The sequence below is a fragment of the Rhincodon typus genome, chromosome 5 (assembly GCF_021869965.1).
Source record: "Rhincodon typus isolate 14 chromosome 5, sRhiTyp1.1, whole genome shotgun sequence".
Lineage (NCBI taxonomy): Eukaryota > Metazoa > Chordata > Chondrichthyes > Orectolobiformes > Rhincodontidae > Rhincodon > Rhincodon typus.
In genome coordinates this window covers 5330665-5349152 of record NC_063336.1, presented here as the reverse complement: position 1 = coordinate 5349152, position 18488 = coordinate 5330665, and the positions used below count along the sequence as shown (strand labels likewise).

General features: G+C 40.9%; 1 protein-coding gene across 1 annotated transcript in view; it reads left to right on the top strand.

Moving 5' to 3' along the window:
* Positions 1 to 18488, top strand: part of LOC109920363 (cullin-9) — a 186665-nt gene that overhangs the window by 114171 nt on the left and 54006 nt on the right. Inside the window, exons 19-24 of the mRNA XM_048596632.1 lie at positions 3117 to 3250; positions 6048 to 6233; positions 9082 to 9209; positions 10879 to 11061; positions 15918 to 16075; positions 17466 to 17667. Coding sequence (XP_048452589.1) covers positions 3117 to 3250; positions 6048 to 6233; positions 9082 to 9209; positions 10879 to 11061; positions 15918 to 16075; positions 17466 to 17667 — 991 coding nt within the window. The remainder of the gene's footprint in view (positions 1 to 3116; positions 3251 to 6047; positions 6234 to 9081; positions 9210 to 10878; positions 11062 to 15917; positions 16076 to 17465; positions 17668 to 18488) is intronic.

Below are 18488 nucleotides of genomic sequence, written 5' to 3'. Positions count from 1 at the left end.
AAATAGAAAGTTACCAAAGTAAGAAGAGCTGCAGAGATAGCGGATGAATACGCATTAGTGCATAAATTCAAATCTAGCTTCCAATAGCAATTTCATTCCGTGAGGGATAGAAATTGGGGTAAAAGGGAGATCCTTGAATGAAAAAGAAAAAGTAGATCACACTGGGACCGGTTTACCATCGGTGAACATAGAAACTCGAGGGTAAAAAAGAGGCAAAAGGCCTTGGGTATTTCCACTGTAATAGAGGGGGACACACGAAGTTACAATGCCGGTGGATTAAGGAAGGCAGTGGGGAAAGGCGTGTGGTAAAAGAGGCTAAACTAGTGGGATTAGTTGAGATCGTGAAGGAAATCCCAAGAGAAGTCGAACTGCAGGAGAGTGCACAGTCTAGTCACACGCTCAATACTAAGAGAGTGCCCGATCTCTTCAAAGACTTCACCTGTGTGGGTAAGGTTTACTCAGGAAGAATGGGGGGAGAAGATAAAGAAGTTAAAATATTGAGAGATCTGGGATCTGGTCAGTTTCTAATAGTAAGAGATGAAAATATATGCACTCATTCTGAAATATTACCCAAGAGAGTGATAATCTATTGAATAAATGGAGAGATTTTGCATTCCACTCTGTGTAAGATAAGGCTGGAAAGCCAATCGAGACTGAGGAAGTGGCAGTAGGAGTGATTGAACAAGTGTCTACTCCAGGAATTCCAGATTCTCAAACAACCTAGCTGGATCAAAAGTGGGAGTGAGTCCCCTTGTAGTGGAGAAGCCGAAAGAAAACCAGGGAACTGAAGAGTTAAAAGGGAACTACATAATAGAACGTAGAACAGTACAGCACAGTACAGGCCCTTCGGCCCACGATGTTGTGCTGAACTTTTACCCTAAAAAGCTGAGTGGTGACAAGATCCCACTGTCATAGGTCAAAGCAAGAAGGGAACACCGAAAAGGAAGACAAAGGAGTTGAGATTCAATTAGCTGACACTCTGTTTGATGAAATGGTAAAAGAAAAGCCTAAACAGGTAGAGGATCAGACCGAGGTGTTTAGTTCTGAAAGACTAATAGAGTTACAAGAAAAAGATGAGTCAATGAAGGATCTGTATCATTCAGCCTGGAATCAGAATGTTATTACCTTTATAGAATCCTAAGGTGGAAATGGAGACCTCAGCATGTTAGTGCAGAGGAGAAATGGATGGAAGTTCACCAGATTGTGTTGCCGGTGGCATACAGACAGTAAGTATTGCAGGTAGCCCCTGTAGGAGGTCATCTTTGAGTGAGGAAGACTCAAGCTAAGATACAAAGTCATATCTATTGGCCCGGATTACAGAAAGATGTGGTTGAAATTAGTGGCACCTGTCGTACGTGTCAGATGGTAGGAAAGCCACAGGCAGTAATAAAACCAGCGCATCAACGTCAATTCCCACATTTGTAGAACCTTTCACGCGGGTTATGATTGTGTAGGTCGCATCCCTAAAACCAAAAGTGGGAACCAGTATTTGCTATCCATAATGGATTTGTCTATCAGATTTCCGGAGGCAATTCCTATACAGAATGTCAAGGCAAAAACGGTTGTCAAGGAGTTGCTTGCTTTCTTTATCCATTATGGGCTACCCATGGGGATTCTGTTAGACCAAGGGTCCATTTTTACCGCCAAATTATTTAAGGAGGTCATGGATAGTTTAGGCATCCAACACTTCAAATCAAGTGCATACCATCTTCAATCCCAGGGAGCATTGGAAAGGTGGCAGCAGACCTGAAAGACCATGCTGAGGGTTTGTTGCCAGGATTACCCAAATGATTGGGATAAAGGTATCCCATTTTATGTTATTTGCTATTAGAGATGGTCCAAATGAATTAACTCAGTTTACTCCAATTGAATTACTATTCAGACAAGAAGTAATAGGGCCTTACAATTAATTAAGGAAAAATTGATAGGTCCAAAGGCAGAGATCTCTGTTATATTATGTATCTGAGGTGAGAGAAAGATTAAACTCAGGTGAATTAGCTAGGCAATATTTGAAGGTGGCACAACATCTAATGAAGCAAGAAGCAGATAAGAAATTAAAAATTGTATGTTTGCCCTTGGGGATAAAGCATTGATGGTGTTACCAGTGGTAGGAGATCCCTTAAAAGCAAGGTTTAGTGGTCCCTACCAGATTGAGAAGTCAGGTCAAGTGAATTGTCTGGTAAAGATGCCAGATAGGAAAAAACGTTTTTGGGTATTTCATGTGAATGTGTTGAAACCTTAATATGACAGGGAAAGGGAACTGGAGAAACAGGTATTAGTTATTGCCGCTTAGAGTGAGGAATCAAATTCAGAAGATTCAGATTTTGATGTGTCTGATAGTAAATTGAATAATGAGGAAGTCCTGAATGAATGGGATAGGATAGTGAGCTGTCTGTCTCAGAAACAGAGAACTGTTGCAGCACTATGAGGACACATGTAGAACTATAATGGGGAGGACTAATACTGTAGTCCATGAGGTTGACACAAGGAATGCTGTTCTGATAAAACAATACCCCTGCAGGCTTAATCCTCTCAAAGCAGCACCGTTTCAGATGGAAGTGGAAGTGATGCTCCAAGAAGACATCATTGAGTCAAAATGAGTGGAGTTTGCTGATTTGGTTCCCAAACCTGATAGCACTGAATGCTTCTGCGTAGATTATCGGAAGGTCATTACTGTGACAAAATCAGACTCGTACCCAATTCCGAAAGTTGGACCTACTTTGTGGTTACTGGCAAGTACCTAAAGAGGTTTTTGCGTTTGTAACCCCAAATGGGTATATCAATTTATGGTATTCTCATTGGAATGAAGAATGCACCAGCTACTTTCCAAAGACGTATCAACAGAGTTGTGGCATGATTGCCTAATTGTGCTGTCTGTTCATGGAAAGATTGTATGATGCATTTGGCAGAGCTCTTTGAAAAACTATGGAAGGCAAAACTGTGTGTTTCAGTTTTAAATATCAGAGGGGTTCACCATATCCTCCGTAACAGTATGACCAATGATTTCTGTCACTGAATAATAGGTTAGTGTAATCCTAAGAAATACCTTATGAAAATACCTTGAATCCATCATGAATATTTGCATGGAAAGTTAGATTACTTTTGTTTCTTTGCAGGTTAAACAGTGCTTTACGTCATGAGCAGATGTTTGCTGATCGTTTCCTTCCAGATGCAGAAGCAGCTGAAGCTTTGGGACGGACTTGTTGGGAGGCTTTGATCAATCCCATTGTATTCAGTATCACAGCTTTGGGTATGTATCGTAAACTTAGATTGTGCACCAGAGCTGTATAGCACATGAACCTATAAGCAATGTCGTTTTTTAATTTTCTTTTGTAATTCTCATGCGCAGTATGTTTCCTGGTAATGAATGTTGATGATAATCATCAACTAAATGTGAAATGAGAATAACATATCTGGTTATGAAGAAGTAAAGTTATTAGCCACAATAGGGCGCCTCCATTGACTTAAAAGGGTATTTTTTTCAGTTGGTAAAGACTCAGTCAGTGAAATGGTGTGTTTCTATGCTGTAGGAATCTAACATTGTTTTATCATTTGTGTTAAAAGAACACAAAAATTGAGGTAATGGAAGAAATGTGCTTTTCACAATTGAAGTGTTGTGCCATTGAATATTATCTATCCCACAACTGATAAAGGCAAGTTTACTATATGCCACCTTAGCCAACCTATTAACTTGTCCTGGTGCTTTTGGGGATTTGTGGGTAAGCATCCCAAGATGCCACTGAACTTCCTAGTCATAGAGGTCTACAGCACAGGAAAAGGCCTTTTAGCCCATCAAGTCTGGGCAACTCAAAAACAAGCGTATAACTGTTCTAATCCCATTTTCAGGCACTTTGGCCCATAGCCATATATGCCTTGACATTGCAAGTGCACGTCTAAATACTGCTTGACTGTTCTGATGGTTTCTGCTTCTACCACCCTCACAGGCAGTGTGTTCAAGATTCCCACCACCCTCTGTGTAAAAAATGTTCCTCAAATTCTCTCTAACCCCGCCCCCCCCGACTCTTAGTTTAAATCCATGCTCTTAGTTGTTTATCCCTTGATGAAAGGAATAGGTTTCCGCCTATCCTATCTGTGCTGCTTCTAATTCCGTACATCTCAATCATGTCCCCTCTGAATCACCTCTGCTCTAAGGTAAACAACCGCAACCTGTTCAATCTCTCTTCATAACTAATACTCACCAGCCCAGGCAATATGCTGGTAAATTCTGAAAGAACTGAGAATGCTGCAAATCAGAGACAAAATAGAAATTGCTGGAAAAACTCAGCAGGTCTGGCAGCATCCGTGGAGAGAAATCAGAGTTAACGTTTCAGATCGAGTGACCTGAAACATTAACTCTGATTTTTCTCCACATGTGCTGCCAGACCTGCTGCACTTTTCCGTTAATTTCTATTTCTGATTCTGGGTAACTCCCTCTGCACCCTGTCCAATGCTATTACATCCCTGCTATAATCACTTTTTAGCAATGGCTGAACCAAGTTTTATATAGTTCTGGCATTACCTTCCTGCTCTGAAAACTCTGCTTTGGCTAATAGAGGCAAGTATCCCATATTCCTCCTTAAGCACTTTATCAGATTACCTTAAGGGACCAGTGGACTTGCACATCAAAATCCCTCTGGTCCTCTTTGCTTCCCAGGGCCCTACCATTTATCATGTTTTGCCTTGTTTAGAGTCACAGAAACAGACCCTTCAGTTCCACCAGTCCATGATGACCATAATCCCAAACCAAACTAGTCCCACCTGCCACAAAAACAGAAGTTGCTGGAAAAGCTCAGCAGGTCTGGCTGCATCTGTGAAGAAAAAATCAGTTAACGTTTCGGGTCCAGTGACCCTTCACAGATGCTGCCAGACCTGAGCTTTTCCAGCAACTTCTGTTTTTTTTCCTGATTTATAGCATCTGCAGTTCTTTTGGCTTTTTTAGTCCCACTTGCCTGTGCTTGGCCCATATCCCTCCAAACATTTCTTCTTCATGTACATGTTAAAATGTCTTTAAACATTGGAAATGGTGGATGCAGGTACAGTTACAATGGAAGTTCATTCCACACGGGAACCACTGTTTTTAAAAAAAGAAATGCCCCTCGTCGTTTTTTTTCTCTCCTCTCACCTTAAAAAAAAATGCCCTGCAGTCTTGAAATCCCCCACCCATGGAAAAAGGCACCTGCCATTCACCTTATTCATACCCCTCATGAATTGACAAAACTCTAAAAGGTCATCTTTCAACCTTCTACACTCCAGTGAATAAAGTCCCAGGTATCCAGCCCCACATAATTCGAACCCTCCATTCCCAGCAACATCCTGCCAAATCTCTTCTGAACTCTCTCCAATTTAATAATATCCTTCCTGTAACAGGGCAACCAGAACTGTCCGCAGTAGTCCAGAAGAGGCTCACCAATGTCCTGTACAACCTCGACACGGCATCCCAACTCCTATACTCAAAGGTCTGAGCAATGAAGGCAAGTGTGCCAAATGCCTTCATAATCACCCTACCTATATGTGATGCAAACTTCAAAGAATTATGTACCTGACCCCCGAGGTGTCTCTGTTCTATAATACTACCAAGGGCCCACTTTTAATTGTATAAGTCTTACCTTTGTTTTACAAAAATGTAATACCTCGCATTTATCCAAATTAAACTCCATCTGCCCATTTAGCCCATGCACTCTTAGCACTCTTTAGCCCGTTGACCCAATTGATCAATATCTCTTTGTAATCTTGGATAACCTCCTTCACTGAGATAGCAAGAACTGCAGATGCTGGAGTCAGAGATAACAAAGGGTTTGCAGTAGGTTTATAAATCACTGAGATAACCTTCTTCACTGTTTGTTTGTCCTGCCTGAGTGCATCACCTCCCACTTATCCAGATTGACTTCCAGGTTAGTGAGGATTCTCCCCCCCTTTGCCATCATGTTCATTGAATGCACTTTGTGACAACGTGGTTTTCTGAATGGCAAAGATTTAGCAGATCAATTACCTCTAAATTGTTGTCTTTTATGTTTGTTTTGATATGGTGTCAATTTGTCTTGCTTTAGACAATACTAATCCAAGCCCATTGTCTTGGCTGCTGAATGAATATCTGGAGAATTCAGAAGTTTTGAAGCGGGGCAAAGGCCGAACAACCATCTTTAATTCCAGGGTTCGGCGCCTTTGCCACCTTCTGGTTCATGTAGATACCAGTCGGATCGAAATAGAAGACATAAAGCCAGCCACTAAACCTGGTAAGGGTACTGGTCATAAATAAAACCCACTGTATATTATGAGGTTCAGTGATTTATTACAAACTGGAATATGGTTTAAGAAAGGAAGAGAGCAAACTTCCGCTGATGTTGCCCTTTCTCACTTCTCTTGTGACCCTAGGTGCTTCATGTAAATAAATTATTTTGAAATGCTCTCACTGTGAGCATGCCTTGCTATGCTACTCATCCAAGTACCAGCACTGCCCGCACGCTGAAGTACCTCAGTTTATCCATTGTCATTAAGATCAAGCGTGGAATGGCTTTTATGCCAAAAATACTGCTATCACAATTATCTTGTGGAGCAGAATTTGAGTATTTACGCATCTCACTCTTAACAAATTTACCTTGTGAGATATGTCGCATTTACATTTTAGACCAGAAAATTAAGCTTTCTAGCTCGGAGTACTTTGGAGGAAACCGTATTACTAAGTTGATTAAAGATCATCAACGTGATAGGGGTTTTCAACAGTTTTATGAAGTGGCACGTACTATGGAGTTGCCTGCACCTTACTAAGTTTGGGTTCTGACATGGCCAGTTTGAGTAGGTTTGGCTTGTACTCATTGGAGTTTAGAAGAATGAGAGGAGCCCTTCCTGAAACAAACAAGATCCTTATTTGGACTAAAGTGGTTGTTTCCCCTTCTGGGAGAGATTGGAACAGGGACATAATCTCGGAATAAGGAGTCACCCGTTTAAGGTAGATGAGGGGGAGCAGAGTTGATCAACTGAAAGGCCTACTGCTTCTACATCTTATGATCTTAATATTTACCCCTTGTTAAAATCTCAAATGAGTGATCTGGTTGCTATCACATTGTGGCAGGTTGCTGTGAGCAAATTAGCTACCATGTTTCATTCACACAACAATGATTACTCTGGAATAGTACTTCATTGGCTAGAAAGTGCTTTGAAATATCCAGTATTCACTTTTCGTAACATTTTTGTAATTTCTGTGATTTCTTTTCAGTTATTAGTAATTGTTGCAACAGTTAGTTAACTAACTTGCCAGCTCATTATCACTGCTTCTTGAGTTAATTCATTCTTATAAATGCTGTTCTATTCCTAAAGTTGCATTTTTTGAATTTTGGGTGAGACAAAAACTTTTTATTTTATTTGTTAAAAACTTTTCTACACTGTGACTGTTTAAAATTGATAAGGAATAGGCATTAGATAGACTTTCAATAATCAGAATTGACAAGGTACAGGGACCAAATAAAATGCATCTTGAAGGAAATGAAAGTTGAAATTGCAGAGGCACTGATCATAATTTTTCAGTGTTCCTTGGACCCAGAGGACTTGGGAATTACAGATGTGATGTACTTGTTCAGAAAACCAAGCAAGAGTAAGACCAGCAATTACAGATCAGTTAGTTTAACTTTGATGGGTAAGCTTCTAGAAACAGTAATTCAGGATAGAATTAAAAGTTACATGGACAATGTGTGTCAATTAAGGAAAGTCAACATGCTTTCTTAACGGAAAACAGTGTTCAACTAGCTTGCTGGAGTTTTTTTTGAAGAGATAACACTCGGGTGATGCTGTTAATGTACTTGAGGGCCTAAAAAAGTGTTTGTTACTGATGTGAGTAAAGTTAGAGCTCGTGGAATAAAAGGGAAAGAAGCAACTTCAATAAGAAAATTGATTGATAGAAACAATCGATGGCTAATGGATATTTTTCTGGCTGGAGCAAGGTTCTGAATGGAGTTCATCAGGGTCAATATTGGTATGCTTGCTTTTTCTGATATACATTTAATGATCAAAATCTTTGTGTACAGGGGTCTGTTTCAAAAATTGCAGATGATACAGAATTCATGAACAGTGAGGACAGTATAGGATCACAAAAGGACATTGGCGAGTTGGTGCAATAGGTCGATAGATTGCAGGTGAAATTCAACAAGGAAAACGGTGAGGTGGTATGTTTTTCGAACATGGAGAGACAGTATAATATAAAGGGTACCACTCTGCACGTTGTGTGGTTACAACTGAATGTAGAAGTTCATTCAGAATGGCAGTGCAAGGAGAGGGAGCAGTTCAAGTGTATAGCAGGAGCGTAAAATGCAGGAGCAAAGAGGTGATGCTGAACGTGTAGATGACACCAGTTGTTTCAGCTGGAGTATTGAGAGCTGTTTTGGGCTCCCTACTGTGGAAAAGAAGTTATATGTATGTAATGCATAAGAATGTGAGAGGTTCCAGGATGTTTCCCTTTGAAAAGAGAAGGCTAAGAGTTTTAATAGAACTTTTCAAAATAAACAGTCGATACAAAGTATATGTGGAGAAGTTGTATCCATTCTTAAATGGATCGAAAATGAGAGAGCACAGATTTAAAGTAAATTGAAAAAGAAGCAAATGTGATGTGAAATTTTGTTTACGAAGCAAGATAGGCCCTGGAATGATTGGTTGCAAGTGTGGTGCAGGTAGCTTTAATCAAGGGATTCAAGAGACCATTGGTTGATCTTTTGATTAGAAACAATATTTTGTGTTACAGGGAATAACACTAAGATGCACATTTGGAGAGTTAGTGCAGACCTGATGGGCCAAATTGTTACCTCTTCACCATAACTATCTTGTAATTCTGTCCCTGTGCCATTTGCTAGTCTACAGATATTCTGATTTTGACCTGTGGTGAGTTACTGGTTGCCACACATGAAAGTGCAGAAACTCTGGTTGTGATTAAAAGGGCTATGCAGAAAGGGATTTAATATTACTCTCAAGGTGGAGGTGGTCTTTGCCTTGAAGCTGTTAAGTGAATCTGTTTGAAAGTGGGATTTGAAAATAAGGAATGGAAGTCAGCTGGATTCAGACAGTCATTCATACATACAAGTTGTATTTGCTTTGCAGATGGTAAAAACAAATCGAAAGACAGCAGCAGCAACAGCAGCTCTGGATCTGTGAAAGGGCAGATGGTGAGCAAGCCCAGCAGCATCTCCGGAATAGCGCAGTGTTGGCATGAAGTCGTACAGCAACAGGCAAGTGTAGGGATAAGGAATTTCCCTGGTTTGGTGGAATTCTGACGTTTAGATCATGGAATTCCACATTTTAATGTGCTGCTTTTTGTCCTCTGCCTGGTCTGGGGTGCTATTACCTAGACTCTTCTCCCTTTAATCCACTGCCAATTCTAACTTGCTTTGTCACTGTTTGTGTTTGGGAGATGAGGAGGCCGCAGCTGCTGCTCTCATCCTACCTGCGAGGGCCTTCCTGCGGTGATCTATGGTCTTGATGGGTGACTGGTAAGGGAGAGCATGAGTGAGTGAGAATGGAGCTGAGTTTGAAGGGATGGCATGAGTGGCAGTGTGAGGTTGAGTGTGGCTAATGTAATGTAAGTGTGGAGGGAGGAAGGGGTGGGTGGGTGGGTGTGTGTGGGTGGGTAGGAGGATTGATTACAATGGGGACGGGGAGAGGGGCTTCATTGAATCATTTGTCATCATGTCCTTTTGAGTATATGAAATAATAACTTGTTACAAAAAACACAGCTTTTTATGTTTGTGTTGATATAATATAGAAACTTTAATAGTAGCCTGCTGCTACGTGTTACTGTGCTGAGGCAACTCATGAGATGTTACTTCAGTTGTAAACTAAAACTTAAGAATGCAGGTTAGTGATATTATTGCATGTTATAATCCTTGCTTTCCAATCACTGCTTAATCTCTGGTCTTTCTCAAACACCTCTGGGGTCTTTTGCTTCTGATGAAGAGCGGCTGTTAGCGTTTCACACGTGTGTGCCTTGGTTACTGAAAGCTGCTGTTAACTTTTTTCACACCACAACCCAGATCATGCTGGATGATGTAATTTAATTAATTGGCCTTGTTGAGGTGGTTCTCATTTCTGATTGGTTTAACACTGGATCAATCTATAATTAGTCCTGCTTCTCTCTGGTTGTTTTATCCACTGAATTATTTTAAAGGGCAGTGAGGGTTTGTACACACCAGATCTCTCAACAGCAATGAGGTAATGGCAGAGTTAGTTAGTTATTAATCTCCAGGAGAACTCCACGCTCTTTGAACAAATGGCCTGTAATTGTTACTATTCATTTGAAGTGCTAGTGTAATGCAGCTTTAGTTTTGTTTTATTTGAAGCAGGACATTTCTAATATTGCATTGCAGTGCTAGCCTAGGTTATATGCTGAATCATATTATTGGGCATTAACCCATGATATCCTAACTAGAATGTGCTAAGTACTGAGCTGGGCTGGGCTGACATGCAGTATTCATAAGAGGGACAGTAATCCCTTTACTCCATATTAACAGTGAACATTGAAGTCCTAGATTGTGTCAACAGTTTGATTGCTTCAATACAACTGCAGGATGAGGACAGGATGTGTTTGGTTGATTGTTTGTGAATTGGAAAGTAAGATATGAAACACTTTCACCTCTTAACCATTCCACGTGTTATTGGTTAATTTTATGGAGTGTGGCTTCAATCTGTGTAATACTTCCACAAGAGTTAATACTTGAGAAGTTCTCAGTTGCAGAAATATTATGTAGTTTTACTCACTGGCCCCGCAACTCAAGTATATGGCTTAAACATTGAGCTTGTTAGAGGCAGAGTTTTGGTACTGTAATTTTAAAATTCACACAAATAATGTAAAATTGACCATGGTACTGTTATCATTTGTTCTGATTGTTCTTTTCCTGTCAGGTGAAACGATTCCTGGATGGAGCATGGAATTCTCCTGATTTTGTCAGACGTTACAGGGACATGTACCTGAAGTTGAAGAATGCCATGGAGGAACTGTTTGGGCAGCAGACAGCCTTTGTATTAGCACTGCGCAAGGGCTTCTCAGCAGCACTGCTTCAGCTGTCCCATCTTACTGCCATGCACGTAAGTGAAAATATGACCACCTCACCTTATTTAACAACTCCAAGTGCACCCTACCCACTTCACATTGCTTCAGGTCAGGTGATATCCAAATTCTGGGTATAAGCATAGAGTTGGTCCAGCACAGAAACAGACCCTTTGATCCAATTTGTCTATGCCGACCAGATATTCTGAATTAATCTAGTCCCATTTGCCAGCACTTGGCCCATATCCCTCCAAACCCTTCCTATTCATATGCCCATTTAGATGCCTTTTAAATGTTGTTACTTTAGCAGCCTCCACCACATCTACTGGCAGCTTGTTCTGTACATGCATCACCCTCTGAGAAAAAGTTGCCCCTTTGGTCCCTTTTAAATCTTTCCCCTCTCACCTTAAACCTATGCCCTCTAGTTTTGAACTCACTCACCCTGGGAAAGACCTTGGCTATTCATCTTATCCATGTCTGTCATGATTTTAGAAGTCTCTATAAGGTCATGCTTCAGCCTCCGATGCTCTAGGGAAAATAGCCCCAGCCTGTTGCTATAGCACAAGCCCTCCAATCCTGGCAACATCCTCGTAAGTCTTGCCTGAACCCTTTCAAGTTTCACAACATCCTTCCTATAGCAGAGAGACCGGAACTGCACGCAGTATTCCAAAAGTGGCAACTCTTATACTCAATGCATTAACCAATAAAGGCAAGCATACCAAACGCTGCCTTCACTATCCTATGTACCTGCGACTCCATTTTCAAGGAACTATGAACCTGCACTCCAAGATCTTTGTTCAGCAACTCTCCCCAGGACATTACCATTAAGTGTATAAGTCCTGAATCAAAGTACGTAAGAAATGGGAGTACGCCCCATTTCCCATGCCTTGATCCTGCTCTGTTCTCAAAAATTGTGGTAGATTTGATTGTGGCATTAACTCCACTTTTGAGCCAACCCTTGATTACCTTGTCACTGCTCTTTTGGATAAAGAATCTCCAGACAGAAGAAATTCCTCCTCATCTTCCCTTATTTTGAAACTGTGCCTTCTATATTTTTTACTGCAGGAACTTCTCTCAGCGTAATCCCCCTCAGAATCTTGTTCCACCTCATTATTGTAATGTCCAATGTATATAGGCATAACTTGCTCAATCTTTCTGCTTAAGACAGCCTGTTCACCTCATTAATCGTTGTGGTGAGCCTTTCTTAAACGAATTCCAAGGTAAATGTATCCTTAAGTAAGGCAAAAAGAAAACTCAACAGTATGTGTTGATTCACCAACACCCTGTGCAGTTGTAACAAAATTTTCTGACAATTGTATTCCATTTCTCTTGCAATAAAATCTAACAATCCATTAGCCATCCTAATCGGGCTGTACAGACCTGCTAACATTTTATTTCATTTATGAGGATGCCCAAGTCCCTCTGAACCACAGCATTGTTATCTCTCTCCATTTAAATAACATTGTGTTTCTATTCTTTCTGTTAAAGGATAGTCCCACATTGCTGATGGTACACTCCATCTGTCTGATTTTAACCTATTCACTTAACCTGTCTGTAGCCTTCTGCACTTTTTGTGTCCTGACTTGCTTTCCCATCTCTCCTTTTATTGTCAGCAAATTTGACTACAGTATACTTGGTCCCTTTATTCAGGACATTAGTATAGATTATGAATATTTGAGGCTTGATCCCTGTGCCAACAGCATTATGGATTTACCTGCAACTTTCCATCCCCTCTACCCTAAGGAGTGGTTCAAGAAAGCAACTAACCACCACTATCTCCAGGGCTATTAGGGATAGATACTAAATGATGGCCTAGCCAGTGACACCTGTGTCCTATGAACAAATTAAAAACAAAAGCACATCCCCAACGACAGTCATCTTGCAGGCATACTTGTGTAATGACTATCCTGTCATACTATTTAATTCTGTTTGTGCCCTTTGAGTCAGAATGCACTGTATCTTCCTGTCACGTTCTATTTTGCACTTTTGACTTGACCTTTCTTTAAAGGTAGGTTATGGCCTTATTGGTGTTATTGCTAGGCTATTAATCCGGAGACCCAGATAATATTCTTGGGACCTGTGTTCAAATCCTGCCATGGCAGTTGGTGGAATTTGATTCAATAAAAATCTGGAATTATGTCTAATGATGACTGTGAAACCATTGTCGATTGTTGGGGAAAAACCCTCTGGTTCGTTAATGTCCTTTAGGGAAGAAATTTGTCATCCTTACCTGGTCTGGCATTCACTACATGTGACTCCAGGCCCACAGCAATGGGGTTGACTCTCAACTGTTCTCTGGGCAGTTAAGAATGAGCAATGAATGCTAGTCTTGCCCACAATGCCCACATCCTGAATTTAAAAAAAAACTTTGAAAATTTCCTCTTGTGAACTTCTTTACAGCCCTATTCAGCCATATTTAATTTGAAATCTCCTGTATAGCTCTAGTCATTCCATTTAGCAGGGCACTGATTCCAGCATGGTTCAAAAGAAATGCATCCCAACAGAATTGCTGTCTTTTTCCAAGACACTGGTGCCAATACCTAATGAATTGCACCCTATTTCTCCTACACCAATCTTGAGACACATTCAATCCTCAGGTATTCCTTACTCTGCTCCAATTTCCTTGTGGCTCAGGCAGTAATGCAGAAATTATTACTTTCTTGGTTCTGCTTTTATAATATAGCCCTTCTGTGCTCAAGCACCCTTGGAAGAATCTGTTTCTTTGTTCAAGCTATATCATTGGTATTCATTGGACCATAAGAATGGGATTATTCCCTTCCACTCCAAGTTGTACTCCAGACAAGGAGATGCCTCTAAGCATATAACTATAAGAAATAAAAACAGAAGTAGGCTGTTCGGCCCTTTAAGCCTGCCCCAGTATTCAATAAGGCCATGACTGATCTGACATTCCTTCCTTCCACTTCCCTGCCCTTTCCCTATAACCCTTAATTTCTCTACTGATCAAGAATCCATCCATTTAACCTTAAGTATACACAGCTGTCTGTGGCAAGAAGTTCCAAAGACACTAAACTCTGAGAGAAGAAATTCCTTCTCATTTCAGCCTTAAATTGACGTCTCTTTATTCTGAGACTGTGCCCTATGGCCCTAGACTCTCCAAAGAGGGGAAGCATCCTCTCCACATTTACCATGTCATGCCCCTTAAGAGTCCTATATGTTTGAATGAGATTACCTCTCGTTCTTCTAAATTCCAATCAGCAAAATCCCGACCTGTTTAGCCTTTGTTCATAAGACGGTTTCTCCATACCAGGGATCATCCTCGTGAGCCTTCTCTGAACTGCCTCCTATGAAATTATATATTTCCTTCAATAAGGGACCAAAACTAATCCCAGTACCCCAGATGTGGTCTCACCATCACCTTGCACAGTTGCAGTAAGACTTCCCTACTCTTATATTCCAACCCCCTTGAAATAAGGGCCAATATTCAAGTAACTTTCCTGAGTACCTGTTGCTCCTGTATGCTAGCTTTGTGTTTTATCCTCATGTATCTCCGAATCCCTTGGTGTTGCAGGTTTCAGCAGTTTTTCTCCATATAAGTAATACTCCATTCTTTTGTTCTCCCTTCCAAATGACCCACTTTGCATTTTCCCACATTATACACAATTTGCCAACTTTTTGGCCAATTAACTCATCAATCCTTCTCTGCAACAACTGCAGCATTCATTTTCTCCCCTTATGTTGACAGGGTTAATGTGTTTAGCCCTAGCAACAGCTGTTGACAAGTTTTAAAAGAAAGGTTTCATTTATTCATTTATTGCCACATTGGATGTCATTTGTCATTTTTGAGTTATTTGGATGCAGTGTCAGGTGGGAAAGCTGATTTGAGGGTTTAAAACAGGGAGCTTTTGCAGAGCTGGCTATGGGTTTTGGAGGTGAGGTCCCTGGATTACATGTTCAAGACCTTTGGAGAGAAGATGGAAGTTGGAGATGGGGCATTATTTGCTAAGAACTGTGGAGTCCAGGTTTGATTATTGAGGGTACAATGTACATTTTTTTTTGAAAAAGAAAGAGGGAGACAAGTCCTGAAGAGAGGCCATCAATAATGTCAACGAACACAGGCACCAAGAGTGGATGTTGAGTTATCAGCAAGTTAGTGGCGGTAGATCTCATGGAAAGAGGATTGGGGACCTTTTGAGAGCGGTTGACTAGTGGGAGGGAGGCAGCTGATTGTCTCAAACTTGGTGACAAAAGTGTCCTTTGCGCATGTTGAAGTTGAGGATGGTGGAAGAGAGGTTTTAATGGAGCAGTATGCAGTAGAGAAAAGTAGACGGGCTTGCTTGTTGGGGTGTGAAAGAGTGTGATTTTGGGTTGATTGTTTTTACATTTCGAGATGATCTTGCAATAATGAGCAAAGCCTGAATGAAGATGGGCACAGTGAAGAAACGTGGACAAATCCAAAGGTACAGAAGCTATTGAGGTGCAATTGCTGGGGATGGAGGGGTAGAGGGATCTGTGATTGGGGAAAAAAAATAATGCCTTTGTGCAGCTGTGTAGCAAGCGGAAATTCCAATTTATAATTCCAAATATAGTTAAATTCTAAAATTTCAATGTTTCTGGAAATGGTATTTTACAAGGATGGAATCCTTGACAGTTGGCAAGCTTTTTGAGGAAGGAAATGGCACTTTTCAAGAGTAGGAGGGCGATGACAACAGTACATAAGGAAAGGGATCCATTCACAATGTCAGATATTGGGGCAAAGAGGTTAGGTGGTTGAGAATTCATTGAGAATAGTGGACAGGACAGTGTGCCAGAGAGATGATGGTCTGAAAGGAGCATCAGGAAAGATAGAGATTAAGGTAGGAAGGGCACTTGAGTGTGTTTTATAATTGAAATCCTTGTAGTAATGGAATGAGTCACATGTAACCCTGTCCTTCAGGTCAGTGAACGGTTTGCACAGTACATTGATCAACGTATCCAAGAAAGTGAAATGAGCACAAGCAATGTGGAAACACTAAACCAGCTGCAGCAGTTCCTGGAGCCGATGCTGTTCCTCTCTGGACTTGAGCTTGCTAACATGTTTGAACATTTCTACAGGTAAAGAGAATGTTTACAGAAATGGTGATAGTGGAAGATAATACCTTAGCTATTGGTTCAAGTTCCTAGCGGTTTGATAGATACCAATTGCACAGAGTTCCGATTGGAATGTGAGATAAATCAGCCACAAGCAGCAATACCTAAGTGGCAACCAATCTTGTGTTAAGTAGCAATGGCTAGCTCCAAAACGAGAGAGTCATCTGACGAAGGAGCAGCACTATGAAAGCTTGTGATTTCAAATAAACCTGTTGAACTGTAACCTGGTGTCGTGTGACTTTGGACTTTGGACTTTGTCCTCCACGTCAATGTTATGGAGAGATGGTTTCAAGTCCTACTAAAGCAGCTGGTGGTATTTGAATTCAGTTATTAAAATCTGGAATAAAAAATTATATTCAATTATATTTTTTAAAAAAATGCATTGAGTTCATTAATAAAATTTAAGGATTGAGGTCTGCCATTCTTAACGGGAGGTGATGGCCTAGTGGTATTAACGCTGGACTGTTAATCCAGAGAGTCAGATAACATTCTGGGAACCTGGGTTCGAATCCCACCACGGGAGATGGTGGAATTTGAATTCAATAAAAATATCTGGAAGTAAGAATCTAATCATGAATCCGTTGTCGATTGTCGGAAAAACCCACCTCGTCCACTAATCTCCTTTAGGGAAGGAAACTGCCATCCTTACCTTGAATGGCCTACATGTGACTCCAGACCCACAGCAATGTGGTTGACTCTGAACTGCCCTCTGGGCAATTGGGAATGAACAATAACTGCTGCCTGGCCAGTGACATCCTTATCCCATTATTGAATAAAGGAACTGGTCTGGCCGCCTTTTGACTTTAGACATGGCAGTGTGATTGACTCTTAACAATCCAGTTGGGTCAAAAAAATTAGGAATGAGCAGCAAATGCTGGCCTTGGCAGAGCTGCCCACCTCCCATGGAAAAATAAAGTCACCTCCCCACTCCACACGGGGAAAAATAAAAGATCCTGGGGCCCACAATTGATCAGGAGCTCACCTGGAGCACTGACTCAAATGCAATGATTGCCAGAGGAAGTTTGAGGTTAAATATTTTGTCTCAGGTCATGAATCAGGAGTGTGATGGAGTACTTTCCACTCGTTAGGTGTGTGCAGCTCCATTAACATTGAAGATGTTCCATACCCTCTAGTCAAAGTTCCCCACTTGATTGTTAAAAGACAATGAGAAATAGCAACAAAAATAAGCCATTGACCCATACAACCTGCTCCACCATTCGATAGAATTATAGCTTTAAGAAAGCAGCTCATCATCAGTTTACTCATCACTAGTTATAATCAGGAGCTAGCTGTGAATGGGAAATATCTGGAAATAAACTTCTATTCTTTTCTCTGAACTCTTCCTCATTGACAGATACTATCTGGCGGATCGCCTTCTGGGCCAGGGGAAAGTGTGGTTGGAGCGAGCTGTGATCGATCATATTGGGACCTGTTTTCCCAGTAGATACCCTCAGCAGATGCTGAAGAATCTGACTGCATCGGATGAGCTGCAACAGGAATTCCATCTTTACAGGTTGCAACAACTTGACAAGAAACTGGAGGATCTGGATGATGAAGTGAGTAGATAATGTCCACTTAGATTTAGCACAAAGGAAGGAGTTTCAGCACCTACAGTACCTTCACACAAATCTGTACGAGTTCAATATATTTAGTGAACTTGTGAATTTTTTCCTCCGGGAAATCTATGAACTAAGAGACTTCAGTTACTTGAAAAGATTCAACAGATTAGGGCCTCTTTCTATACCAAACAGCAGATCCAGCCCCCCTTTCATTACGAATTAGGTGGACAGAGTGGAGGTCCATAGAATAGTTCCACTTGTGGAGCAGCCAAAATTAAGATCAATAAAGTCAAGGTAATTACTCATAAATCCAACACAGAACTGAAATGTCTGAACTCAGTTTACAGTATGAATTTCTTCACCAGAAGTGAGGTTTCAGGCAAACAATTCCAGCCTTGGATGATCTGTGTGGAGTTTGCATGTTCTCCCCAGGTTTATGTGGGTTTCCTCCCACAATCCAAAGATGTGCAGCTTAAGTGGATTGGCCAAGCTAAGTATGGGGTTATGGCAATTTGGGGAGTGTGGGGGTTGGGGTGTCAAAGTCTGGGTGGCATGCTCTTCGGAGGGTCAGTGCACACTGGATGGGCCGAATGGCCTCTTTCCACACTGTTGGAATTCTATGATTCAAGCAGATATAATGTATTCAAAAGGAAATTAGACTCGTACTTCTCAGTCTTTTTTTTGTTGTATGACTTCATTAAAATGGTATAGTAATCACAAATCGCAATCTAAATTATAATGCTCATAAGCGTTGCCTATAATGTTTATCTTAATGTTTAAGATGACAGGTAATTACTTCTAGATATCTTGTTTTCTAT